At 38.6% G+C, this 27,752-nt stretch overlaps 1 protein-coding gene across 3 annotated transcripts; it reads right to left on the reverse strand.

Moving 5' to 3' along the window:
- Nucleotides 1-608: 608 nt before the first annotated feature.
- On the reverse strand, nt 609-27,534 carry LOC121868460. Of its 3 annotated transcripts, none has more exons than XM_042369110.1 (11): nt 26,729-27,532; nt 24,180-24,608; nt 17,973-18,172; nt 17,383-17,676; nt 16,520-16,875; nt 14,458-14,686; nt 13,640-13,792; nt 12,014-12,166; nt 11,197-11,337; nt 10,177-10,262; nt 609-8,721 (listed from the first exon to the last, which is right to left on the reverse strand). In XM_042369110.1, the coding sequence occupies exons 1-10, from the start codon at nt 27,321-27,323 to the stop codon at nt 10,221-10,223; spliced, it is 2,592 nt and encodes an 863-aa protein (XP_042225044.1). In that variant the 5' UTR covers nt 27,324-27,532; the 3' UTR covers nt 609-8,721; nt 10,177-10,220. The 3 variants fall into 3 exon arrangements, with proteins under 3 accessions (XP_042225044.1, XP_042225043.1, XP_042225045.1); XM_042369109.1 differs by having other exon boundaries at nt 14,458-14,707; nt 26,729-27,530; XM_042369111.1 differs by lacking the exon at nt 13,640-13,792 and having other exon boundaries at nt 14,458-14,707; nt 26,729-27,534.
- Nucleotides 27,535-27,752: the final 218 nt, after the last annotated feature.

Raw genomic sequence — 27,752 nt, forward strand, 5'->3', positions numbered from 1 at the left:
TCGTATAGTAAGCAAATTTTTGTATCTCAACCGTTCGTTTGTCAAAGGATACCTGTATAGTATTTTGAAATATCTGCCAACCCTAAGCTTCTGTACTTCCTATTTCGATGCACCACATGTTGCCACAACACAGATCACATCCACAATGGACACAGTCATCATACTGTGAACACTTACTACGAGAATAGTCGTGTGCAAGACAAACTGGGTGGAAACTACTAAAATTCAGTTTCTAAGTGTTCAGTACTGTAATATAGTTGGTGTTACTGTAGTAATAAATACAGTATATCTAGACTTACTTGGGAGTTATTTTAGGTTCTTGGCAACACTATTATAGAAGAATGATGCAAATTGTTTATTATTCTTTCTTGCCAGCCATTTCTGTTAGGTATTTTTAATTAATGATTTTGCTAAACTTTTAAGTGTCACTTGGCTAGTTGCTGAGAACACACTGAGGACTGACTCTGGCCTGCATACTGAGGGTTACCCATCAAGAATAGGAGTTTTTTCTTATCAATGGTGGACATGATTAGAGTTTCTCTCCAAGTAGATGTTGGGAACTTTCTGAAGTATAATGTACAGTACAAAAGGCTGAAAAAAAAACAAAGAAGGATTTCACCATGTTTATTAAAAAATGATTCGATTCAATATAAACAGCAAACTAATACAAAAAAAATTCAACCTGGCACGCACACTCTTTGAAGCAGGGGGGATAGCCATTAAGAGGGCTAGTGTGGAATTCCGCAGTCTAATTAAAATAAAACTCATGGAATGGAACTTGCAATATTGGTAAAGACAGATGCTTGTGGTTCACAAGAGGCAGAGGGATACTTTATGCTTATATTAATCATTAATCTGGTATGTCAATAGTCGAATCAAGATTTGTAGTGACATCAACATGTTCTGTGAGCTAGTGGAGGATCTGGAGAATGCAGATGCTGTTCAAGAAAATTAACAGGAATTCAATTTGATGTATCAAAATGACTGTCACTATCCTACCAAACATCTCTTGAACAGTATATATCATTTGCACATAAACAGCTAATAACAGCGTGACAGACAAAATTATTCATTAAACATATAACATTGGTGGCTTATGCACAGACAAAACATATAATACATTAAATTCTTACTCCGTAACTTTAGTTTTAACTCTGCAGTACTTATCTCAGACTTCAAGCCCAGTTCCCACTGTTGGAGACGACAGGCCGAATTTTCTACATCTTGGCAGTGACTGCTGGTTATTCGGGCCAGATCGGAGTCTGCGCCTCGCTGTTAATTTTTTTGAGTAATTTTTGGGTAAGAATTTTTTATACAAACCTTAGATAAATCTCCAGGTACTCGGTTCCCGTTCTAAACCTATCACAATGGATATGACCAAGGAAGAAAGTGGATAGTTCAGAACTACTAACAAGTGCGCATGATTCACTCTTTTCAATAAAGCTCTGATTACAGCAAAACATGCAAAAAGAAAAAACATCATTTGCATTGTTGATTACATCAAACTATAATAATTAATCTTTATAGCAAGCTTCAAATTGTGTGGCATTTAGTTCCCTGGAAACTACATTAAAAAGCTGCACATGCTATATCTGCATTCTATTAAATGACCGGCTATCAAGAACTAAAATTTCAATCACTAAATACCAATGCAATGGCAGAAGATATATTGAAGAAAGCGGAATCAATGCAATTTACAGTGGCACAGCCTCTTAAGTGAAGCAAGAAATCAAAAGATGAATCAGTAAGAACTGTGAGGAGCAGCACCACAACACAGGGAGCACACCAATGCCTTCATCATCCATCATTTAGTTTAACCCCTTGTACTCTATTCCTATTTAAGCCTCAAACACTTCTTCATGGTGCCAAATTTTCATCCCCACTAGTGTTGCTAGCTCAGGAAAAGACAGAGTGAACAGTATTCTTCAACACATGATAGCAGAGGTGTTTAAAATTGGAGAGCATTCTAAATATTGAAATTTTTTCTTTTCCAAAATAACAGCAGCAGCAATGTTGTCATATGCTCCTAACACCTGAAGTGCATGAAAAAATGGCTATTATGACAAACCTGCAGGATTATTCATTACATTAAAGGGGTTAAGCAGAATATTGATAATCAAGTTTATTTTTACATTAAATTTTGAAAGTCTTGGGCAATAAAAGCATTTTTGTACTCACATTACCCTAGTACTCTTTAATAAACAAAAGCTATCATACGTCCCTTCCCTGGTCATTAAAAATAAAAATGCTGTCCAGTATAGCCATCACCTGCATGATTCAAATTTTGTATTTTATTTTTTCATTCTAAATTAATTATTGAACCAGGTACAAATAAGCTTCATTGGTAGTTTAAGCTTTGGTAGTTCATAAGAAGAGTGTATACAGAACATGCATTAAGGAGAAACACAACCATGACAGTGTTACGTGAGACTGATGAAAAACTGGACAACATCCTCCATTTTGAAACGCAACTGACAAAATTGTTCTTACCGGAGATTTACCGGGGATCGTTCTCCCGACACGATAAAGAAAAACAAAACTCGATGAATCTCTTCAAAGAAAAATATTGTGTTACATTACATATCGTGAAATATACATCTCATGGCTTAAGCCAACACAGTTCAATAGGTAGTCCCAAAGTGAGCTAAACCTCTTAACTTACAAGGTTAACTGTAACCATGGTAACTATATTCAGCCCTGTAAGAAGGAGCCTTAGTTAACTTTCTCCCAACCTATACATTGTTCCTTAAACTGGAAAAAACACTTAAGACATTGTTCCTCTGAGTTTAGTATTATCTGCATGACTGACTGATTGTGTTGAATTGAGGTTATTGGAGGTCTCCACACTTACCTTTCAAACCATCAGTCAATGAGAAGTTCTCTCTCTACTGAAACCATAAAAAACTATTTACAACTTAAATATACCTTGAAGCCCTAACCAACTTGCTCATATTCAATCATACACTCGTAAACGTACTCATCATTTGCACCTGTAGCACAAGAACTTGCCAAAATAGTTAGATCAAACATGGCAGTTTACAGATAAACCCTCAGGTCATAAAGGGTGGAATTCCAAATCTTCAACTATACTTACAACAAATGTATGAAAAGGCAAAAGGCTGCATGTATTTTTAACTATAATTTGGGAAAGGTTACGTTATGTACATCAAAGGAAACGAGTGACATGCCTGAAAAGCACACGACGCCACACAATCAGTAGATAGACGAGCAAATTAAAACCACTCCCAAGTTCCCATTATTCTATCCCCTTCTTTAAGGATATGCAAATTACTCTGCCATTTTTTCTTTGCCTCCTGTAATCTTCTGCTGTAAAACCAAGTACACTATGATATTTGCCGAGTTCTTGGGACAACTCATTTATTCTCTAGTCTCATGAGCAATACTTATAATGTGAAATTTATTAAGAATTGGTAAAACTATGCAATGACAGTATAAAGAAAGAGGTGGAAATCATTCAGCTATGTGGTTCCATTAACTTAAATTCTGTCACTGCAAGACAAATAAAAAAGAAAGTACAGTATAATGCTGTATGAAAGTTGATTTAAGTATTACACGTTATCTCATATTAAAATGGTCATATAATAGCATTAAGTACATAAAAATATAATTACTGCAGGATTTACTATGTCAAGAAATCTTTAGTAAATGATTATGACGCTTAACCCATCAACGTGCACAACTATACCAATATTATTAGAAACTGTATCCACTAAGCAAGGACATTTCATTGTTGTGTTTTTGTGAGTACAGTACCTTGAAAATCTGAGTGACTATGCCAAGTGATTGAAGCTAAAAGAAAGGGAGATGCTTTTTTATTCAAGAAAATTTACCGGTAAATAAAAAATAAGCCAAAAGGATGGAAGAAAGTCAAGTTGTAATTACAAATGAAGTGACTGGTACTGAAGCAGCCTTTAATAAATTAGGGATAAATATGATTGCGTGAGGAAACTAGTTACAAAGGAAGTAGAGGAATGTGGCCACCATCTGTATCACTTCTAAACTAAGGAGGAATATAGTCATCACCTCCACTAAACACCAATAGTGGGGTAAGTCACTACCTTAACTATATGTAAGTAATCGTCAGAGTTGTAGTTATTGACCACATCCATGTCCAAGTCAGACACAAGGCAATCCAAGCCCAAGGTTGGCTGGTTAGTCAAGTCAAAGTCCCAGCCTTTGTAATTCCAGAAAATAAAATACTGTACATGTATTCTGTGACGTCATTTTGTAAAATAATAAAAGCCCGTACAAATTATACAACTGATCAAGTACTCGTGCAAAATAATAATTAATTATTGTTGTAATATATAATTTTCAAAACTATAATCATAAATGTTCACAATCAATATTTTTGATACATGACAGCAAATTTTCTTAAATTTCCTTTTATGAAATGTCATCACAACCAACGTTTTAAGGCCATTTCCACACTTGTGTGGGTTGGTAGTTCTCCCTGCTTGCCACCCTCTCAATAGGTTCTTGTCCCTGAGGTCATTTCTTACAATCCATGTCACTCTGAGCCTACCTCTAGCTCACCCCTTAACCCAGTGAAATAAACCTGTAAAGTGATTTTAGAAACAGAAGCTACACATGGATTTTTTCTTTATATATGGAGACAATGTGATGAAATACAGCATTTTTATTAATAGTGATGCCATAATGAACCAGTAATACAATACATAGGAGAGTGATGCATTGTAAAATATTTGTAATCTTGAAACTCCATTACTGTACCTTCTCAAACAATGAATATCAACCGAACTCAACATAAATTCTGCTCGAGCCATCAAGTCCATTATGGTCAAGGTCAAATCTCATTCTTTCACATTTAAGTCAAAATCAAAGTCTTTCATGTTGATGTCAGTAAAAAGTGGACGAAAGTTTAGTCTTGCATGCTACTATGGGGGCTAGTCACCAGCTGAGCTAATCTTACACAAATTGGGGAAAATGGTCACCACCTCTACTAACTTTACACTACTCCACAAATTACTAAAAATATGAAGCAGAAACATATTTCTTTTTGACAAAATATGACTAGAAAAATATTGCCATGATAAGGAACAGATAATTAATTTTCAAGATAAAAGGCACTTTACTAAATGGTTCTTGCCGATGTTAGCAAACTATTGTACTAACTGAAAAATAGGATTACTGAAATACTGTTCATAACAAAACTAAGTTGGCTTTGTGTTGGATTGTAATTATACTAAATATATAATACAGTATAAAAAAAGTGTCATATAAAATATCCCTGCAAAATGTATTAAGGAAGACTTACTAATTGGTATTAAAAAAACACCAAAAGAGCTCCTCTACAAACTAAACAACAAGACTGAACATAACTTTCTCCCAAGAGTTATCTGTAAAGTTTTTGTTAATTTGTATTCCTCAAGTACAAAGTCCACAACCAACATTAGGCATTACTGTACCTCACCAAGCAACACTGGCTCACTCACAACCTTCTCCAGAAAATATAATTTGGAAAACAAAATCCAAACAAGAAGGCCATAACAAATACAGAATGATCTTCATAGTTCACCAAATAAAACACAAAATTTCCTATCAATTTAAGCAAAAATACGGCAACAAAAGTGGAGGTTCAACTATAGCACCAGAGTACACTTCATCATGCTCGTTCTATTCATTTTAAATGTGTGGTTAATCTTTATGCAGTTAATCTCCCTCAAGCTGGTAGGACCACAGACTACAGGTATGGTGTGGTTAGTGGGTTAACATCTTTTCCTCTCAAAAGACAGCAAAATCATGACCAGTATATGAAGCTTTGTGAACCATATACAGAAAAGTACTACTAGGTAAATTGATTGCAGAAAGATGTTTCAGTGGTATTAAATTTAAAATAGGAAATTTGGCTTAGAGTATTTAAATGAAATATATATCTACTTAGCACTTCTTTCCCACTGTTGTGTGGGATGGATGAAGGGCATCAAGCTTCAAATAAAGGGATGGGGAAGAAATATGAAAAATTGGTTCAAAACTACAGTAGAGAGTAAAGGGGAAGGGCTAAAACAAGGAAAAATACCCACACACACATTCAATTAAAGAGAAATAATGGCTTTGCTTGTGCAGTACTTTACCATCAATCATCCAGATATATTTCTGGACTGGGACTTACTTCAGCAGCAAAACAAACTATTATTAACCCATCCAAGAAAATCTTTGGATATACAGCACTTTTCAAAGCTTATCTATCTACTAATCAACTTTAAGATGATAAACTTTTAATTTGTGTAAATTTTTTTTCCCACTCTTACAAGGCCCTTGTTACTCTTACAAAACAGCCAGAATTAATACCAAACACAGACTCTCCTTTCATTCACTGTCATTCGTTCTCTATAAGTGCCTTACCAAATGTGTTTTGCTATGGTGTTCGCCCGATACACATCCGGTTTATCCCTGTCGCTTCACACAACCCAGGATCGCCTCACATCAGCACATCCAACATAAATGGGCCCTATTTGTCATGAATTACAGTTTAGACCAGAACGTAAAATTTAGTCAAGATTAGGAATACATACCACAGGATTCTACTAATGCTTGAGGACCATTTTGAACAACTTTTTCTGTTAAATATTAAAAAGATACAATTATCATACTTAAAAATTCAGAGGGGCCGCCCTTTAATGGGACCACTAAATGTAAAAAAATATGGTCTCTCATTACTTCCCCTCACATAACATTGTTTTTGCTGTTCTACTTCAAGTTGGTAACTAAAAATATGATCCACTGAATTAGTGTTGAGAACTGAATGTTAGTAAATATTTTAAGGGACAGTGACAATATGACCTATATCTCATTGTTAATTTATAAATTCAAAGACTCAACCTCTTCAATTTTCAATCTCCAAAAGTTATGGCCATATAGTTTTCTGGTCCTTGGGATGAATGACTTCAGTCCATATTAAGTGTAATCGGTGCACAGTATGTTAAAGAAAGACTCGATACATATGTGTACAACTCTATCAACAATTCAGTTTGTGATCATCTTGATGACGCAACAGCAAGATTCAACTTATTCTATCTGTCTAAATCTATTGACTTTATTTCATTCCCAATTAAATGGGGGTGAAACAAAACACAGGCAGAGGAAGTCTGGATGTTTGTTTGGCCGTTACATTTGTAAAGCAATTGGCAACTTCTCACCTGATTTAAATTAGTACATTCAAGGTAAAATTGTATTGGCTGAGCAAAGACACTCAAAAGTGACAGCAAAAATATGGCAGGAGGAATAGGTAAAGAAAATGATGAAAACAGAGAAGACTGAGAAAGAGAATATAGTAACTTTGTAAAGGAATTAAAAAAACATGTACAGGCAGTCACCATAAACTGAGTGGGACTGTGGAAGATGAAGTGAGAGAGAGTAACTCTTTGCTTCCCCCGTGGTAGTGATGTACAAAATTAACTATATCTTGAAGCTTATATTTACCATTGATGTAATATTATCTACATTTACTTTGCACTGAAATTCATAAATTAATTGGTCAACTTAAGACCAGGAGCTTATTTTATATCCAAAGTAAATATCCTTTATAAAATGAAGCATATAGTAATTGATAAAGTAATTCCAAAAGTTCAGGTAGATGACAGTGGTGGCAAATTAAAACATTAAAGAAATATTACATGGAATATATTGTACCATAAATAAACGAAGCATAAAAAAATATCCAAGACAAAATAATTCAAGAAAAGTACCAATGAGAATAAAAAGACTCAAGTGTTTCGAAGACCTTAACACGCTCCCTCTGAACGATGACACAAATGGTCTTAACCTCATTAAAAAATATGCCACAATTCTCAACTTATTTAAAAGACATACTATTCCAGGTAGTACTGTATTGTGTGACCCAACAAGTAACCATGATATAACAAATAAGATCAAAACTCCATAAGGATAGTCCATATTTTTTAAACTAAAATTTTATAACAGTGAAGACATTTCAGGTTTCAAAGTGAACCTAAATATTATTGTAATACATTTCAATACAGCAAAATTTCAATGCATAAAATGTCTATATTATTCACAGACAACTTTATTTGATCTATCTAATATGATTGGCCTAAAATCTGCACTTAAAAACCTTCCAGGCTTAGAAGATGGTCAATAAGCAACAAAGTATGGTACAAAATATACTCTGGCAATTGATTCTATAACTATCCCATACCAGAAACTTACTACTGTAGTGTCATTAGTATTTCAGCACTTATGTTCATACAAAGTCAGGTTCTACAGTTTGAAATATCAAAAGGAAATATTCATGTAAGACTACAGTACACTGTTGTTCAAAAGGAGGCTGGGATTTCACACACTACATATTTTGGACACAGCCTCTGTATGATTCATATAAAAACAATTTTGTCGACAGTCTCTTCTTGTATACAAAAAATGCACTTAAATATCACAGTATCATTATCGAGAGTGAATTCTTCTCTACAGTCTTGCGGACAGACACACGATCCAACACTTATCACCGACAAGGGTCCGTTCAATATTTGTCATGTTGACTGTAACTGTAAAAATACGGTAGAAAATTTTTTCTTCATGCATGAGATATTAAATTTCAAAATTTGATTATTTTGAAAAGGAAATAACAGCACAGTCCATCATGATTTCTGCACTTATGAAGACTTTCTTTATAAATGTTGAGTTGCTTGTGGTGATCTTGCATCCCCCCTATGCACTAATCTGAAAGAAAAAAGGAAAATAAAATAAATACTTTGATATTACTACCATAATGAAGAAGCTCTTTTAAAATTGAAAAATAAATATATATTTTCAGGTATTTGGACAATGTATCAAATCAAATTAATGAACAATTAAAATCAAGGGACAAGTCACCAAAGATGGAAGATATATGCAAGGGCAGAGAAAACAATGCATTAATATATAAATAAATAGTGTCCACTGGAAGCCCTTCAATACATATAGCATAAACACACTCCCTAGTAGTGTTCAATATATATGGAAATATACTAAAAAACTGTACATCGTTAGACATTAAATAACCTGAGTACAAGATGGCTAGTGAGTTTCTGCTTCAGGCCTTCGCTTTACCTTCTACACTTGTCCCCAACCATACCCAGAGGTTCCTGTGTTGTACCCCACGAGTAACACAACACAAGAGCGAGGAGTAAAGATAATAAGTAAGAGTTTCCCATATGTTTAGATTTACTGGTCACTGTTATTATATCAATCGGGTTCACGTATTATTCGTAATAACCAGGAATTGCAAATTAATGACCTGTGAAGCTCTTGGGATATCAAACAGGGTCTTTTTTTTTTTCCTATGAGAACCTGAAATGATCACAATATTTTGGGACATACGATAAACAGGAACCTCCTAACAGCAAGAGTAAAGTTGGATCAATATTTATGTTCTTCGAAATGGTATTATCAGACTTTATTCCCACCGATTTTTAGGTTCCTATTTATTACACATTTAAAAATATGGTAAAAATTTAGGGTTATCGAATAAAAAAAATAACCCTGTACAATCAACTGCTAAAGTCCGTTCGCCTGTCCCCCTGAACCACGAACCCTGAGATTCAGACTTGTGAACCCGAAGCAATAGACTGATAGATTATTCTATCCATAAATGCTTTGGGTTCATGAAGCTGGTTCTCAGGGTTCTTGGGTCAGGTGACTGGACAACAATCCACAAGATTAGACCCTTGACGAATCCAAGTGTAAAGTCATCAGTGATAAACATCTGGGTGGTGTAACTGAGGTATGATGGGCCTCAGCTGCAGGCACTGTAACAACGCTTGACTGTATTTTACCGAGGCTTCATCTTTTACCAACCCAAAACAAAAGACCTTTAGCTGTAAGTGTGACATGGACAGAACTGAAAATGCTGGCCAGTTAAAAGTGGTGTACCATACAGACAGACAATGAACAGAAAACAAAAGAACAATGAAAATCAAACCATAAAGCTAAAGAAGTAACTGACCTACTCTCGGATGTTATGGGCAAGAGAGACTCCTGTATTATATTATCTAATCATTTTTCTATCTTGTATTTTAAAATATCTCTGTGAAAAAATCCCAAATTAACAAACAGCACTGCTAGATTTACGCTCGCCTTTAAAGATAAAAAATAAACAATTCTGAAGCACGAGACTCAGGCTTAATGGAGACTCACCTGGAGGTACGGTCAAGGATATGTACACATAGTCCCATCACTACTTAATTATTACAGTGTTCTGAGTGTTCCTCCCATGCTGCTACCTGTAAAATAATAAAGAAGAATGATAAACAAAATGTAAAATAGAGCATCAATCTAAGATCTCATCAAATTACTTTCTAGACAGTGTGAGTTACTGCAGAAAACAGCTGAACAGTTTTTCAATTAAAATAAATTAACTATTATAAGGATGCTTGTGGGATCAGTACCTGAGAAGGGATGAGCAGAGGAGGATTACTATGGAATGTTTAGTACCTGAGTGGGTGTACAGAGTAAGGTAGATGGGGCTATGGTGAAGGCAAGGTAACCACCATCCTCAGAAGGAAAAGTATGTAAGGGATAACTCATGACTAGGTGGGTCTGAGGGCCTTCTGTCTTGGCTACCCTTATACAGTTCACAGAGGGAATAAGGCATTACAGATCAACTTACATAGTACTGTGCATAAATACCACTCACCGGATTGGTCTGTCAGAACTTCTCTGCTAAAATAACTCAATACAGTAAAGTAAAATTCTATTCTAAACCAAAATTTTTCAGTGGTTCTTCCTCCTGGTTGTATTATTAAAGGTTTGGTAGAGTTGTAAATCACATTACATTTCATAAAAAAGTGAATTCTAACTAACAAGGTTTGCCCACTACACAATACACTAGTTGTCTCTGACTGCCTTTGAAAATATTCCTGTGGTGGTGATTCTATCTATTCTATAATATCTATACAGTATACTGGTGCTGCATATTCTCAATGTAGAATACAGTATTTTGCAAGTTTGCCAAGCCTCTCTAAACCTTTTACTGAAATAGTTAGTAGCTAATACTTGAGAAAATGATACACACAGAGAAAACAAGGAATCAGGGAAATTAACATTGTGTAGCCATTTTCTATACTATGTACATATAAAACTTCTCTTATATAATACAGTTCATAATGGAGAAAAGGAATTACTATACTATACTTCAAACTGAAAATTAACCCTTACCTGACACTCCCTAGAGCAGTACCATTGATTTCCACAACCAGCACAAACAAACTGTGCTCGTTGTTTGTGGCATCCTTGACATTTGGGATTCCCACTTCCCTCTTCAGGCTGGTGGCTCGATTTCTTGCTCCGACTTTCCGACTGTTTGGATAATATTGAGTTTTAATGATATATTCACACTAAGCCCCAGACGTACATCCTGGCCAAAGATAATTATTACCGAATATCAAACAAAACTACAGCGTAAATAAATGAACAAGGTGGAAAGGCACGAGTCAAGGTTCCATGTCTTTGTTTACTATTTGTGATAGGGAGGAAAAAAGGTAACCCTTATAGAATGTCATCATAAAAATAGTATCAACACACAGGAGCCCTTCAGTCATTCTAGCACTTACTTTTTAAACACCCTGCCTCAAAATTCCTTTCTAATGTGCCTCCACCTTCCTTACATTTGGTACCCTTCCCTCATACAGTAATGATTGATATCTCTCCCAGTGGTGATGATGGCTTAATGACTCCTCTATACATCTACAACTCTCTTTACTTGGACACAGTTCTCTCACAATACTCAATGTAGAAATTACTATCTTTCTCTCTGCTGCTTTATGATCCAATTTGGCATCCATTGTTCCAGCTGCCAAGACATTTATACTGTACTTACATGTCTGAAACACCTCACTTCCACCATTCAAGCTGATATTTCTTTCTTGAAGTCCTCATTCTCAACTTATCTTGTTTTACTTTTGTTCACTATTAACTTTGTACTTGTACACACACTCACAGTCTGCTGGGGTTGTGTTACCTTCACAAGACTCACCTGGGCATGAGCAGCAACCTTATCTTTGACAGTTGTAGTAGAGCCACCAGACAGAAGAGCAGAGAGTGTCAGGTACTGAGAGTTTGAGGCGCTCTCTCCAACAGCCTTAGTTAAGTTGCCACTAGATACACTCGCTCTTGACTCCAGTAGTAACTGCATTGATGATAAAAAAAAAAAACTCTGCTGTTATTTTAGGAGAATACAGTTAAAGATGCTTGCATGAAGCTCAGTTAAAAAATTCTATCTCAGTTTATGCAGATACTATACTGTAATTGTATTCATTAAAATAAAATATATAACATAACTACTAAGCAACAACATTTTCTAAACAATAAGCACAGTATTATTTATATGTTTCATAGGATTTTCTTTACTAGAGTTAACTATTTTCCTGTAACTAAATAAGAAGAACTACAGTTGCTTTTCAAAACCAATAAAACATTCTGTCACCAAATACAATGACTGTATTTCTGTTTTAAGACATTATTTGATGTTTACACTATTTCATACTAAAATCCATGCTCAGATAACATAAATATTGTATATTGATCATTCATCATCGTACCATGTCAGATATAAGCATTTACATTCAGTGTTGTTCTGACAATTCTCCATGTAAAATCTAACAAATAAAGTAATTGTTAAATGCTGGTAACTCAATGATAAATGGGACAATATATTTTTTCTAACACCTTCAATATAGTAGATTCCCTGTTATCCGGGACCTATGGAGATTGAGAGGTGCTGGATAAAGGGATTTTCTCGTTAGTTCAATCCTACCGTGCACAGTGCTACAGGCTGACCCCGCAAATTTGTGTCTCAGAAAAATGGACTTCTTTAATACTTATTCCACTCTACATAAACAATTTGGCATAGAAATAAAGAAAAATATTATATAAAACTATAAAATAAGACAAATTAAGAGCATGGGTGTGTGAAGGTGATGGTCTACAACTACTGTACATTGCTGACTCCCCAGCCCAGCCACCACATGTAATAAAACTATAAAGTGGTGGAAAAATCATTACAATACTGTAACCTATCGTGACTTAGAGATAAAGAAAAATATAAAACTGTAAAATAAAACAAATGAAGAACATCAGTGTGTATATGTGGGAAGTGATTGTGTGGAGGAGGCGGGTCACAACTGTGTGGCCGCGCTCCCTCTCGATGTGATGTCAAGGTATACACACAGCCAGCGCAGCAGCTACATGTCAGCTGGGTGACTGTCTGAATTGTGTCATGGTGCCCAGAGGATTGTTTGAGCGTTGAAGAGGGTATTTTTTGTCCATAAAATACGTCCTATTGTAGTGTGGTAGTGAAGGAAACACATCTAAGAGATGGAGCTTTATTCCATCTCTTAGTTGTCTACCACACTACAATAAACAATGCTCACATGTCCTAGTGCATTTTAAAATATGTATAAATTTTATTGTTTATCAAAAATATGGCAGCTCATTCCTGTTGTATGCGGTATTCAAACTTACGAGTCTCGCTGATTTGGGATATTTTTTTTTTACTATTAATTTCATTCTGGTGCAAGTTAGTTGAATCTGCCAGTTGCATGGATTCTGGATAAACTGGGAATGTGTGTGTGTGTGTGTGTGTGGGGTCATTAAGTCTTGCCTTTGCTAGGGCTGATGGTGCTTCAAGATTGGGCTTTGTTGTGGGAGGAGCAGCAGCAGGAGGGGTGTGGTCCCTCACTGTGGGGGTGGACTCTCGACTACCATCAGACCTCTTGGGGCCCCCATCACTGCTACCCACAGGGAAAATTGAGATCTAAAGGAATAAAATAAATATTTTGTTGAATGTGGATTAAAGGTTAGTTAATCAAAAGAAAAATCCTACCATTTCAATGGAGTGGAACTAGTACTGTGCAGTCTAAGAAACAAATATCTTCCCAAGTTTTGGTGAATAAATCGCAGAGAAGTTGAGACATCTGATGCATGCATCCGTGTACCTCATGTTGAATAAAAGAAATAATGTAAACTCCTACATTGCTTCCTAACCAATCCTTTGCCTCAATTTTGTTAAACTTTTTTCTCCATTCACATACACTGACAATACTGTACTTCCCCATTAAACAGAGCTTCCCATCTATTCTCTGAATTAGACTTAGATTTGAACATCACAAATATTGAATCATTCCATCTTGCTTAATCATTATACCATACTAACTGGGTGTGGAAATACAGGTTACAGATACATTATTTGAAGTTTTCACGTATGACAATGCAAAGGTGAGAAACCCAACCCTCTTTTAATACTGTACAGTATATTAGGCAATGTTTCATCTGTTTTAATTCTCTAACCTGCGCTTAACTAATACTTGGACAAAACCATACAACACTTACTAACTCTAACTACAGTACTAGCTACAGTACAACATTTACTACTATTGTAATGTACATTTATACAGATCAATACATTATATATCTACTTACCTGTGGGGATCCAGGCTGCTTCTCTATTTGAGTTAGTTCAGCAAAACGTAGAAGAACATCTTTATAAGATACGGATGGATCGCTCATGGCCAGGAAACCCTTGGATGAGGGTGTGGTTCGTGTATCTGCATCACTGCTGGAACTGGACACACTAGGGGGACGGTCCTGGTCACGGGATGATCGCTTGTCTCCGTCATAGCGATGTCGCCAGGCCCCTCTTGTGGCTCTCCTGTTGGTTGGGATTTTCAAACTAAGCTTAAAATTAGCGATACTGTTCAATAAATATATATATATAATAACAACACAATATTAAAATATGCATTCAAGAAAAAAATTCTAACAGAATTTTTGGACATGGAACATAATTCATCATTTTCCTGAACTATAGTGAATATATGAGATCAAAACAAGTGAGGCTATAAGGAACAGATCAAAATTTATGGGTACAATTATAGGAGCCTTCCCAAAGAACAATAAGCAATGATTATATCCCCCTCAGTGCCTGCTTAACACACACTCCCTCAACACAAAGTTGTCTCAGTGAGTCAGCCATTCACCAGGTTTTGTATTTCCCAGAACTTCAGTACTGATGCCTCAGAAATTAATCTTTATATAATATTACAATGATTTTTTAGTAAACCAAAAAGACTTAAACACATGTGATAAACAGATATAGAACAATATTACATAATGAAAAATATGAAAGGTGAATAAAAGATAAAGTTGAAGAGTGAATAATAATAACTCATAACAATTAATAATCCAAATAATAATAATGAAGAGAATATGAATAAACAGACAATAATTTGGTAAATGTATTAATTAGAGAATGAAACTACTCAAGTAAAGAAAATCCTATGAAAGATGAGGTTTAGTAAATTGTGTAAATATTAATGGTTTGATTCTTTTCCTCACAATAATGCAAATTGGCTGGAATCAGGAGGGAACACAGACATGGACTCCTCCTTCATTGAGTCGTAGTATTGATTTAACCTCTACGCTGTCATTCATGTACTGCATATGCACGAGTAGAATAGTGTCAAGTTGTTCCCATATACAGTACAATACTATGTGGGGCAGTAACTCAAATATACCATCAGTTGTAAGGAGATTTAAGTTGGTGGAAGAAATATAAAGTGAAAAACTATGTAAATGGCATTTCATAACTGTGCTTGAGAATCCAATGGAGGTGGGAATCTGCAGTCTGTATTGCACCCTACATGTTGAGAGGAAATATTCTCCCAGGAAGCTACTTTTTTTACTCAAATATTGGAAATTACAATGAGGGTAGTCCAGCCGGGTAAAAGTGAGGCTGACAACTCCAGATATTTCATAGTTTATCTTCCTTGAAACTAGTGTTAAGTTTGTAAATATAGTAGGGTATATAGTGAGACTTGAGTGGAGATACACACACACACACCATTCCCCAGATGTATACTGTATACTGTATATGTTAAACACTGCACATCCACATACAGGTACAGTATTGTATTTGTGAGTAAATCAAAAGTAGCGCCCAGCTGCCTCAGACACCACAAATTATGTTCCCAAAGATGCAGGACTTTTAAATGTCACATGGGATCATTTGATGTGTAAGCAAAAGGTCACTGCTTTCGGAAGGAGAAAGAGAGGATAACAGTGTACTAGGACCTTGTATATATAGATGGTGTTCTGCTCCTTCCATAACACAGTCACTAAATATCTCTCTGGTTTACCCCTAAGCCTTTATACTGTACTATAAACCTATTGAAAATTTTAAGTTACCAGTAGCCAATTTTTTTTTGGGGGGGGGGGGCGTACTTTTCCATTCCCTTTACCACCTCCCTATTCTCTCTCCTGAATGTACTAGCTATGTTTCCTCTCATGGGGTAGACCAAATTGTCCACACACACACACTGCTTTTCTCAACTCAGGTACACAGTTTCTAGTTACTCAACAAGGCAATTAACATTCCATTCAAGACGTGGTAATATTTTGTAATGATCCATCACTCTCTCACAAGACATTCCAACTAATCATTCTCTCCCTTGAAATATATTACATCCCCATGAACTGTTATTACCTGATGGGAGGAGTGTTGGGGTTCTCCTTTCGATGAGCTGCTATTAAGTGTTGGACGTTGACTGTGGGGCCTTGGGGACCATGACCAGTGGCTGTGAAGGACAAGGATGAAGGAAGACCTGGTATTCCACCCAAGCCTCCTGGTGGCTTAGGTAGTATGGGCTTCATGGAGGCCAGGCCAGAGCTTAGCTGCTTGCTCAGTTTGCTATGAGCTTCTGGAGTCATGGACACCTTTGGAGTTTCACCGCCAGGCTTGTTACTGCTTGTGTGAATGTCTATTACGCTGATATTGCTGTTGTTACTGCCACCACCGTCTCCTTGGCTGTTTTCTTTTGTGGTTAAAACTTGTGGTAGCATCTGTAAAATATATAAAGTACTGTACTTATAATTCCACAATACCATAAAACTTGCTGATCCTTCTACACCAGAAAATGTCATTTGTCACCAAAACAACACTAGTGTACTAACTGTATCCTCAAGTTATAATGAAATGCTTACTAAAGACCGGAATCCATCCTCTTTGTATTATGATAATTTTTTGTTTTCAATTACAGTACATAAGGGCATCAAGTGCATAAACCCTCATACAGTTCAGAGCCTTGGACTCTTGACCGACACTGAAGCATCTGTGTCAGGTCTCCACTGCACTATTCACTTACATTAAATATCCATTATATTCAACAAGGTGAAAATGTATAACAGATATTAAAGGAAATTACTAAATACTCAGGAATAAAAGAGTAATTAAAGTAAGGGAAAGATAATAATGCAGAAAAAATGAAAGAAGAAGGAGGAGAAAGTATTCATTTACAGACACTAAAAGTAAGACATGACTCATGCAGTTGTGGTTTTCTAATTATATACCTGGAGAGACTGAGGTGAGGAGGAGCCTGCTAGCAGTTGACTCATCATCATAAGTGGTAGCTGTGGGCCACCCAAGGAGGAATACCCTCCCTGAGGTAGAAACATAAGATTACTCGGCCCCTCTTCACTTCCTTCCTCGCCCTGAACTTCTTCCTCTCCGTCACCTTGGCCACTCTTCATCAGGAGAACGTGTCGTCTTCTTGCCAGTCGGATGTACAACTCTTCCTTACGTTTCTGTAATCTGAGAAGGGTGTTCCATTCTTCTTCCTTCTGTTTGATCAAAAACTCTAATGCCTGAAATTATGAAATAAGAAATGGTCACATGAACATTTAAATCTTTAGGTAGGTAATTTGTTGCTTACTGTGATGTTTATAAAATCTGTATTGTGTATCCAGAATCATTGTTGCTTCAGTCACACCAAATCAGACATAAAGCTGACAAGATAGTGTGTGTGTGTGTGTGTATTTTGGCTCCCTGTATAAATGTCTGAATGAAAATGATGTCTGTGATTGTAAATGTGTGTAGCTGGAAAAACTAGACTTGTGAATGTACAAAGTGATAAAGAACACCAATGTTTATCTCTACCTACCTCAAGATCCTGCTTCACCTGGCCAAGAGATCCCTCAACTTGGGAGACTGAGGTCAGAGAATCAAGGGATATCATGTCCTCTAAAGGTCTTGGTCGCTTTGTTGCAACTTCAGGAGCTGCCTCATCTTCTGCTGGTCGCTTTTCACTTCTCTTTGGAGTTGGTGATCTACTTGTACTCTTCTGTGATGCAGCTGCAGCTTCTACAAAATAAAATAAATAAGAAAACAAGAATAGTAATGTAAGATGAGATTATAAACAATGCACTGTACAGTATATGGATACATTATTACTTCGTGTTATCTTAAGTCTTTTCCTGTCATTTGCCTTGCATCATTCTCCCTCACCAGTAAATCAACCTTTGGTCTGGCCTGACTTTATCAGAGGGCTTGATATGTTTACTGGAAAGGGATGGAGGTGAACTAGTGTCAAGAGAGTAGAGTACTGTACTGAATACCCCAACGAGATTATACAATAAATTTCAGTAAAAAGAAGATGCATGCAATGAATCTACTCAAGCCATGCCTTGAGGACTTTGTTCCTTGTTCCAGAATACTGTATACCGTACATGGAGAATGTTCTTACAGATGCTACACACAAGCTAAAACCTATAATTCCATGTGCTCTGGTTAAGGAGAGGTTGACAGAATTTAAATTACACATAAAAAATATTGAAGATCTGCATCAGGAGCACTAAAGGAATGACCGATGACCTGAGTTTCCTATATTGTAATGTACAGTGTTTAGTCATACACCGTACAGTATAAAGTACTGAAATATGACTCGGCAGCCAGAGCCAACAAGATGTATCCTCGGGGCACCAGTGTACTGTATGTAGCTACACATAAGACTACATCAGGTGTTCCATTCTTTAAGAATAACTTAAACTAAACCAACTTAATGACAATAAACCTTTAAAACTTTCTTTCCTTTAGTTAATGAGGTTTACATAGTACATATAAGTCGCGTTTTTTAGACAAGTGTCTGAATGATCTGAATTTATCAAGAATCTTTAATTAAAGATTTATTATTTTCCTCTTTAATTACTATAGACACTTTCTAATACATGTACTGTACCCAAGATAATTAGTGGTAATATCTTGTGTTGCATTATCAAGCAGTTGATACCTGATCATATCTACCATGTTTGCAATTCAAATACTGTACAGTGGTAAGAGAGTTATTGTTTTTAACATATGGTAATGTACTTGTTATTAAACATCGTTAAGAACAGGTGTAAAGAACATATTAACAACGTTTTATTTAAATTAACTGTATTTCATCAGTCTAAATACTGTGCGTTTTCTTTACACAATGATCAAATATGCTGTCCGGGTATAACGGATGTGTGGCGTTCACAAAATACAACCCTGTATCCATACACCATTGTAGGGTGGAACAAGTACTGTATGTACTGTACTTTTAAATTGAGGCCAAGGTTGTACAGTACAGGTACAGTGCTAAAAAAATAAATCTTACATCTTTACCTCAAGAGACTCTCATCAGAAATAAATAGTGGCCATGATACCTATGTAAAAAATAAGAGTGTGGTGGACATAGACAGTTACAGTACCTCGATTATCCAACTTATCGACTTTTCCAACCCACCCCTCCCCATGAGTGGCTGGCTACTGGACAACTACTGTCCTCCCATTCTCTCTGAAACTCTTGCACCTTCACATGTACAGTACAGTACAGTAATATACTACTGTAATACTGAGAGAATCTTCTGAGGTTATACTGTAATGAAATATTGTAGCATCAACTATAACTTCAGACACAATTGTGAATTAGAGAGAATATTTATAAAAGCTTTATTTCAGCCCGTGGAGATGGGGCTCGTGTAGTGACACCCCTGTTGGTTGGAACAATTGGTGCAGAGCCCTTCTGGGGATGAGAGGTCTCCGGGTGATGTGACGACTCTCTCAAACCTTTATACAGACATCTGACACAGTCCATAATTACCTGCACTGTACTTTACCTTCATCTTGCAGACACTCACTGGATCATTCAAATTTTCTGATACTTTACTGTATTTAGGTATTTTTAATCTTCTGCCATTCTTATTAAATGTTACTACAGTACTGTATACATCAAAATGTAGTTCCAACTTTTTTTTTCCACAATACTTAACATCATTCAGATCTCATTATTTCAGCACAATTAATGCAGCACTGAACTTGAACATGATCATCTTGTTCTCAATGATGTTTAATGCCTGCCTCTCTAGCCAAACTGAGGATATCACTATTCACTGCTGGGACTAAGTACAGTACGTGAATCCTGTTAAACTGTTGACTCACTTGGGCCACAGTTTACCCCACACACCATTCAGGCAGCTTTCTGAAACATCTTCCCATGCCTTGCCAATGTTGTCAATTGCATGAAGAATGTTGAAGCCACGCCAATATTCTCGGATTGTGTGTTTATTATCTCTGTCTGTAGCCTTGAGCAGCTGGGCCATGGTACGGCATAAATAATACGCCTTGAATGCGGCGATGGCGCCTTGGTCCATAGGCTGCATCAGTGCTGTCGTGTTGGGAGGCAGGAATACAACTTTTACACTGTCATGCAAGTCGTTGAGATTGGGAGGATGAGCTGGAGCATTGTCTAGGATCAGAAGAATTTTGAAGTCATGTTTCTCCTTGGCACAGTATTCCTTCAGTGCAGGGACGGCGTACACTGTTAACCACCGGCTAGATATGGTGCCGATTATCCATGCCTTCTTGTTTGCCTTGTAGATCATTGGAAGGTGATTCTTAGAGTAACCTTTCAAGGCACGAGAAATCAGCATAGGCTTCAGCTTGAAGTCGCCGGCATCGTTCGAGCCAAGCAGCAGCGTCAAGCAGTCTTTTGCCGCTTTAAGACTTGACGCTCTTTTCTCTTCCGTGGAGATATAGGTCCTCTCAGGCATCCTCTTCCAAAAGAGACCGGTCTCATCCACAATGAAGACTTGCTTCGGTGAAGAGCCTCCTTCCTGGATAATCTGTTTGAATTATGGCGGGAATGTCTCGGCAGCAACTGTATCTGAACTGGCAGCTTCACCAGTCATCTTAATATTGTGGAAGTTATAACGATACTTAAATCATTGAAACCATCCTCGGCTGGCCGTAAAGGCCTCTTCCTTCGATCCTTCACCCTTTTCTGCCTTTAAGTTGTCAAACAAGGATCTGGCCTTTTGCTGGATAACCATAAGGCTCACAGGAGCATTGCGTTGATTCTGGTCCTCCATCCACATCTTCTCCACCTTTTCTATCACAATGCTTCGAGTATGAGTTGTCTTAGTAGCACTCAGAGAAGAACCACTTCCAGCACTAACCTTAACCTTGTCAGCGTTGGTCCGGATAGTACGCACCATTGTGGGGGTTGGTTAGACCAAGCACAGCGGCTATGTCCACAGCACGTTCCCCTTTTTCAAAACGGGTTAATACATCCATTTTTGTACCAGGGTAATGGCCTTACATTGCCTCTTCACTACACTAGCATCAGTAGCACTTGACGAGTGCTTGGAAGCCATTTCGAATGGTTAGAGTACAGTTTTAGAGCAAAAGCACTTGAGCACATACAAATAATGTGAAGTCGTAACAAAGACTGGCTCGGCGTCGCTTGGGGACGCTGTGAAGTTCGGCGAGCGAGGGTAGCACGCCGAGCCGAGACAGCATAGCGGGGCCAGACAAGAGCGGCTGATTCGCCGTAGAAAGTAGTCTGTGATGGTGCAAAACGACGTAGTAATGAACCACCGTCCCGGCCTCTAAAATTTAGTGACGCAGTACCGAAATGGGATGACGTTAAGGTAGTAGGTAGCTATCGAACAGGGAGGTACTACCGCCTGGGAAGATATTGGAAACATAATGTTATCTACCAGTAGACCCTGCTGCCATATGGCATCACGAAAATTGTGACCAAGTGACCAATTCCAGGGTTTAAATTTTCTTTTACTTTGACAACACAACAAACAGTGATCCCTCGGTTAACGAGCGCCTCAGTTAATGAATTACCTTCCATAAGATTCTTCACTTCGGTTAACGAGCAATCCCTCGATTAACAAATTCCTTACGAGCGCCCCTCAACATGTTTTCGCTTGCTCACTCGCTGTCGTATTAGTCCACCAATACAGTAATCGGTTCTAGGGCTTAAATTCCTTACCCTTTTAGTAAATATCAAGAAGGTTGTACTGTTCAATCATTTTAGAAGGTTTTTATTAATTTTTTTAGTCATTTTAACAATTATTGAACATAATTGAAGTACAGGAAACTAGTTTTTTGTGCACCAAACAGCCACTCAACACACCAAGCTTGGCGTCAGTTTGTTTACCAGTTCAGAGGAAGGAACATCTTGTTTGAGACTCTTCAACATAAATGCTTTTTTTGTGTTTCCAGTCAAATTATTGGTCATTTTGAAATATATTTTACATATTGATAATATATAGCACAGTGCAATGTTGATTTAAAGAAAATAATCTTGAATTACACCAAGTGAACTAAAATTTTATGGGTGAAATGGCGGCATGGGGTGACTTCTCTTCCACCCCAATGCTTTCTCTTCTCCCTTCTCCTCCACCCCCATTCTAATTCCCATCATCATCATTATCAACCAGGAGCCTTCTACATGCACACCTCAAAGTAAGTGTACTTTACTGCATTTATTTTTCGTTTGTACGTAATTTTCGGTGAGCTGGAACCAATTACCCAAAAACCCATTGAAACAATGGTTTAGGTTAACGAGCAACCTTCTGGAACGAATTGTGCTCGTTAACCGAGGGACCACTGAACAAATATTGTTTCTCACTCTTGATTTTTTTAATTTTTGTATTTATTTATGGTTCTTTATTATTATTATTATAATCTCTCTTAGGCTTTGTTACAATACACAACAATCTGTGACTCACTTAAGCATCTTCATTATCACACCCATGAGAGGTGTGAACATTCAGAGACTTAAGTTGTTCCTATTGACGAGATCTAACTAATGGTAAACACAATATTGGGTAAAACTGCAGTTTCGGACAATATGGCTCTCGAGTTGAGCAATGTGTTTTTCCAAAGGTTTAGATAATGTTCTTTCTTCGACGTTTCCGTCGTAAATGACCATCACCTAACCTAACCTACTAACCCGGTAAAATTTCACTTGTCATCAAGGTTAATGTACTGGACCAATATCCATAATGGAAAAGGTGTAACTAACCTACCTTGAGGCAAAAAGAGGGATGGAACTGCATCATCCCTTAATGTCCGTTGTCTCTTTGGCGTTTCAATTCCAAGGCAACGATATTTCAGGTTATCTTTGTAGTCACATTCCTTAAAATGTACTGAACACATCAATGCACTGTCTGCTTTAATGTCATCAGCTCGGCAACAGGAATAAATCCACCGCTGTCTAAATTGTTTTTCCTTTGGAAAGCGGAAATATTTAATGCTTGATCCTGCTGTTTTTCTTCTTGTGTTATTGCATCCATATACTGAACAATTTCTCGGCATATCTGCAGCATTGAGGCCAGTTCAATGAAAATGTACTACGTCACAAAATATTATATTGATTGCCTCAGACAGTAGTGTGAACACACAAATGGCCCGGGTCAGACTGGGGTCAACTTGACAAGGAGACCAGGTAGGGTGGATCAGCTGACACCCTCACTCCCGCGTGCCCGACCTCTCAACAATGACCTTGGTTGCCACTATACGAAATCGAAGTTGAAACTGTTTTTCTGATGGTGTTTGATGTGTTATGAACGAATTTAACCTTCATTCTGGCGCATATCAATACTTTCTGAGAGAAGCACTCCCTCCTCCCATCTCGGAATCTAGAAATTTTCTTCAAAAATCAAGGTAAAATAAGTGTTCAAAACACATCGAAACCATAACCCTAACCAACCTGACCTAACCTAACCTAACTGGGGAGCTCCACAGTCGTTCAATGTTCCGCTCAGAATTGTCAAAACTACTGACTGCTACTATAAAGTTCCCGAGATGGTGTAGTGCCCCCCTCCCCCTAGTAATTTTAGGTCATTTGCGACGGAAAAGTCATAGAAAAAAATTGTCTAGACCATCGGAAAAAACACATTCTCGAACAACTGGTGGCAATGCTGTTCTCAGACATGACTATACATTCTTGAGTTAAAGAAACATAGTAATGAAACTTAAAAATAAAGGAGGGAATCAAATATTGACCACGACCTTCACCCTTGAAGTTATATAACACCGTAAACCTTACCTCCTTTAGAGTTCTCATCAGCCGACTCCTCCGTACCCCGTTCATTACCCTCACTTATCACTAACTTATCCTCGTCATCTTCACTAGAGTCTTTCTCATCTTCACTTCCCTCAATATCTACTTGAGGTTGAGGTTCCTCTGGTTCTTCCACCTCCATTTTATTGTCCTTTTCCTCCTCACAATCATCTGTTCTACTCGACTCATCAATAGATTCTTTACTATCACTTTCCTTAGTTTGTACCTCCCCATTTGTCAACACATCAGTAGTCTCGCCACTAGAGTTTCCCTGAGCAGCCAGTTTAGTATGGTTATCATTAATGTCTTGCTCCTCCTCCTCCCCGCCTCCCGTTTTCTTCGACTTGCCAGCCTCGTCCATGGGTGAGTCCATGGCTCCGGCCGCACAGTCATCCGGGATCATACTGTGGTCGCCTGGGGAAGAACACAACTTACTGTTACAACATCAATAAATGGTATACAGTATATGTAAATTACTTAAGATTATTATAATAATGGTTGGTTAAAAGTCAATAATGGATAACAGTTGCAATATATATATATACACATACACTCAAGGCTGGGCGGGTAATATCTAACATCTGGGCAAAAATGAAGGACGTTTCGAGACTTACAAGTACAAAGTCGAGAGCCTTTTTTGGTACAGTCACTCAAAGCTCACAAAAACTGGTGCCCAAATCAGATAATAAACGATGGAATATCCCTCTGGCAGCACGGCCACCCACGCGTCCGTCACACCGACTAACACGACGGAAACTCAGGGAACTACCACTCCCGAGTCCCGGATAATAGTTCAAGGTCAACCTAGCCTGGGGCTTTGACTCAGGGTGGGTGGAAGGCTGGGCTAAACGTGGCCCGCCTAACATTACTCAGCAGTGTGGTGTTCACGGTGGCTCCCCTCCCAGAATACCCTAATAATAGCTGGAACTTTTCTATAATGGCATTTCCGAGTATTTACCCCGTCGTTGGCTCAGCAACGTTTACCTATATCTGGGTCAAATATGAGTTATTTTAGACATAAAATGAAAAATAGCGTAAAACTACATAGTACACAGGAAAAATGTGTACTGGACACAGCAGCCGTATATATCTCCACTTCGGTTCCCATATACTGTTGATAGACGAACAGTGGACATTCATTTTATAGTAACATCAATTACCCTGTTCATTATACTGTAGATAACCAACGTTTATGTCACCAACTCAGCCCCACAATACCACGATGAACACCACAGTACAATTAAGAAACAATAAAGTATAGGATAAACAGGTGATTATCGTACGGTTTTTGGTGATGTCACGCACCACCAACACGAGTGAACGTGTAAAGCTCACCAAGATGTCACGCGGGACGAACACAAGGCCATACTTGTTGACACACAGGGCGGTATAGACTTATGGAAGCAGCATTCGACCCCAAACAACACACCAAATGACACCCGCACTCATTCCTATGACTCAGTTTCATGACGGGGAGCGAACTTTTGTCCCTGACTGTACATTATAGGCGTCATCCTTTCAGTATTATTTAAGATTGTATGAGTAGTGATGAAAGTTGATGAACAAAAAAGAAACCACGCGCCCCCCGTCAAGTTATACAGCCACACCAACTAAAGACGCAACAGTAAACCCTTGATATGACGTCACTTCCGGCAGGCAGGGAGGGCAGACCACTCAGTAACCAGGACGCCCGACCCACACGAGACAGCGGAAGGTTGACGGCACAGATTCTCCGCTAAACGTAACACTACCTGGAATTATCTGCCGTTCGATTTATCACGTTAACATGACATGGTGTAAGTATCTGCAGTCACTGACAAGTTAGAGAGGGAACAATGCGGACTGTGCCGTGTGTTATTTTCGGGAGTGAGCTCAAGACTGGGCCGGGGTGGTAGAGTCAAGGCAGGTGGGTGGCACGCCGGTCCAGGGAGGGGAGGGTGTACAAGGCCTGGGGGAGGGAGTGTGAGACCTGAGGCAGGGTGGGGATCACTAGGAGAGGGTTGCCACACCGGGAACTGCCCACGCCTTCTGGGAAAACTGGCCACGGAGCTTCACAGGCGGCGCCCAGGATATCTTATCATTAACCCCGGACACACGCACACACCTTCCACGAACAGATAAGACATTCAGTACTCATCCAAGAGTATATAGTACTTCGGAGAAAACTTATTCCAAATTTAACAATGTATTTATTTTCTTAAAAGCTGCGCCCGTTAATTGTACGAGTCCACGGTCTACTAAATATTCGGCCGTCACTAATCAACCGACCTACTGAAATAAAATGTCATACTCTAACAAGTTGTACTTCACTCACAGGTCCGGGAGGTAAACAAAGGTAGTGGCCACACACACCTTCACTACTGGACCACACTTTTGGGTAACACCAGACGATTTATTCAGCACCAAGATTCCCGTAAAATACAACTGTAGGTCCACAATAGGTAGTAATTAATACACGTGCTAATTGAGTAACATGCGATATTCCAGACAACATTTGATTGTTCTCATCATTGGTGAGCCACAAGTCCACGTACCTGAGGAAGGATGGTTAGCGAGAACCCCCGTCAATATCTGCAGTAGATACTGGCCCACGTAGTGACCTGACTCTTGCGCCCCGCTGGATGCCAGACTCCGCACTGAGGCCTCCTCCTCATCCTCCTCTGAGGGAAAGGACGAATCACTCTTGTTGCTGGCCACACTCTGCCAGTCCCCACACGCTGCCTCGCCCCTCACACTTTTGCTGTCACTCTCACTGTTTCCTACCACAAACACTCCGCTCTTGACTAGGTCCTCCAGAGTCAAGGTCATGTCACCTTCATGGGTCTTCTGAGGCTCGCTCACCCTCTCAAGTTTGGATAATTCGAATATTCTCTTGTAGCTGCGGGCATTCCAAGCATAATACTCCATAAGGCGTCTCACCACCTCGTCAGTAGTGGCCAGGGGCGCCAGCTGGGCGATGTGATGTGAACAGATCCTAGACCAGCGAGTAAGTTCGCGAACGTTGCTGTTTCCAAAAACCTGCTGTAAGGTGTGGAAAAGGCTTGGATATTTCCAGGGCAGGCGATGGAACGACGCCCCGACTTTGGCCTTCTTGACGGTGCACGTCTTGATGAGGCAAGATGATCCCATGGCAACACTAGTAAACTACTCTCACGTGTTATTGGCTAATTAACCACACAATTATCACACCTGACAGCGCTCAGGTAAACAGTGATATAAGTCTGACACGACACTATGTGACACAAGGTCATGGTGGCGGAAGGGAGGGTGGCAGGGAGGACTTTCACTGGCAGACCAGAGTGTGTGTTGGGCAGCCAGGAACAGGACAGCTAGGATAGCGGGCCACCACCACCTCGTCCGCTTTCCACGGTAGACTGGCGGGCCGGGCCGGGGGCGAGATGGGGACGGCCACAGCAGACCCCGACCCCACGCACCCTTCAGGATCACCCGGGGGAGGTCATGACCCGGCCTGACCCACGCCACCGCCCCGTGCGCTCATTGGCAGTCACCTGGAGGGCTGGGCTGTGATTGGTCGTAGGGAGTGAGGCAGAAGCCGGG

The sequence above is a fragment of the Homarus americanus genome, unplaced genomic scaffold (assembly GCF_018991925.1).
Source record: "Homarus americanus isolate GMGI-L3 unplaced genomic scaffold, GMGI_Hamer_2.0 scaffold21930, whole genome shotgun sequence".
Taxonomy (NCBI): domain Eukaryota; kingdom Metazoa; phylum Arthropoda; class Malacostraca; order Decapoda; family Nephropidae; genus Homarus; species Homarus americanus.

Excerpts from the sequence above, each read along its gene's own strand:
- LOC121868460 (XM_042369109.1), bottom strand. The coding sequence starts at position 27,323 with ATGGGATCATCTTGCCTCATCAAGACGTGCACCGTCAAGAAGGCCAAA. Across the intron at positions 16,876-17,382 it reads CCTCACCTCAGTCTCTCCAG|ATGCTACCACAAGTTTTAAC; the intron begins GTATATAATTAG and ends TATATTTTACAG. Across the intron at positions 10,263-11,196 it reads ACTGCTCTAGGGAGTGTCAG|GTAGCAGCATGGGAGGAACA; the intron begins GTAAGGGTTAAT and ends ATTATTTTACAG.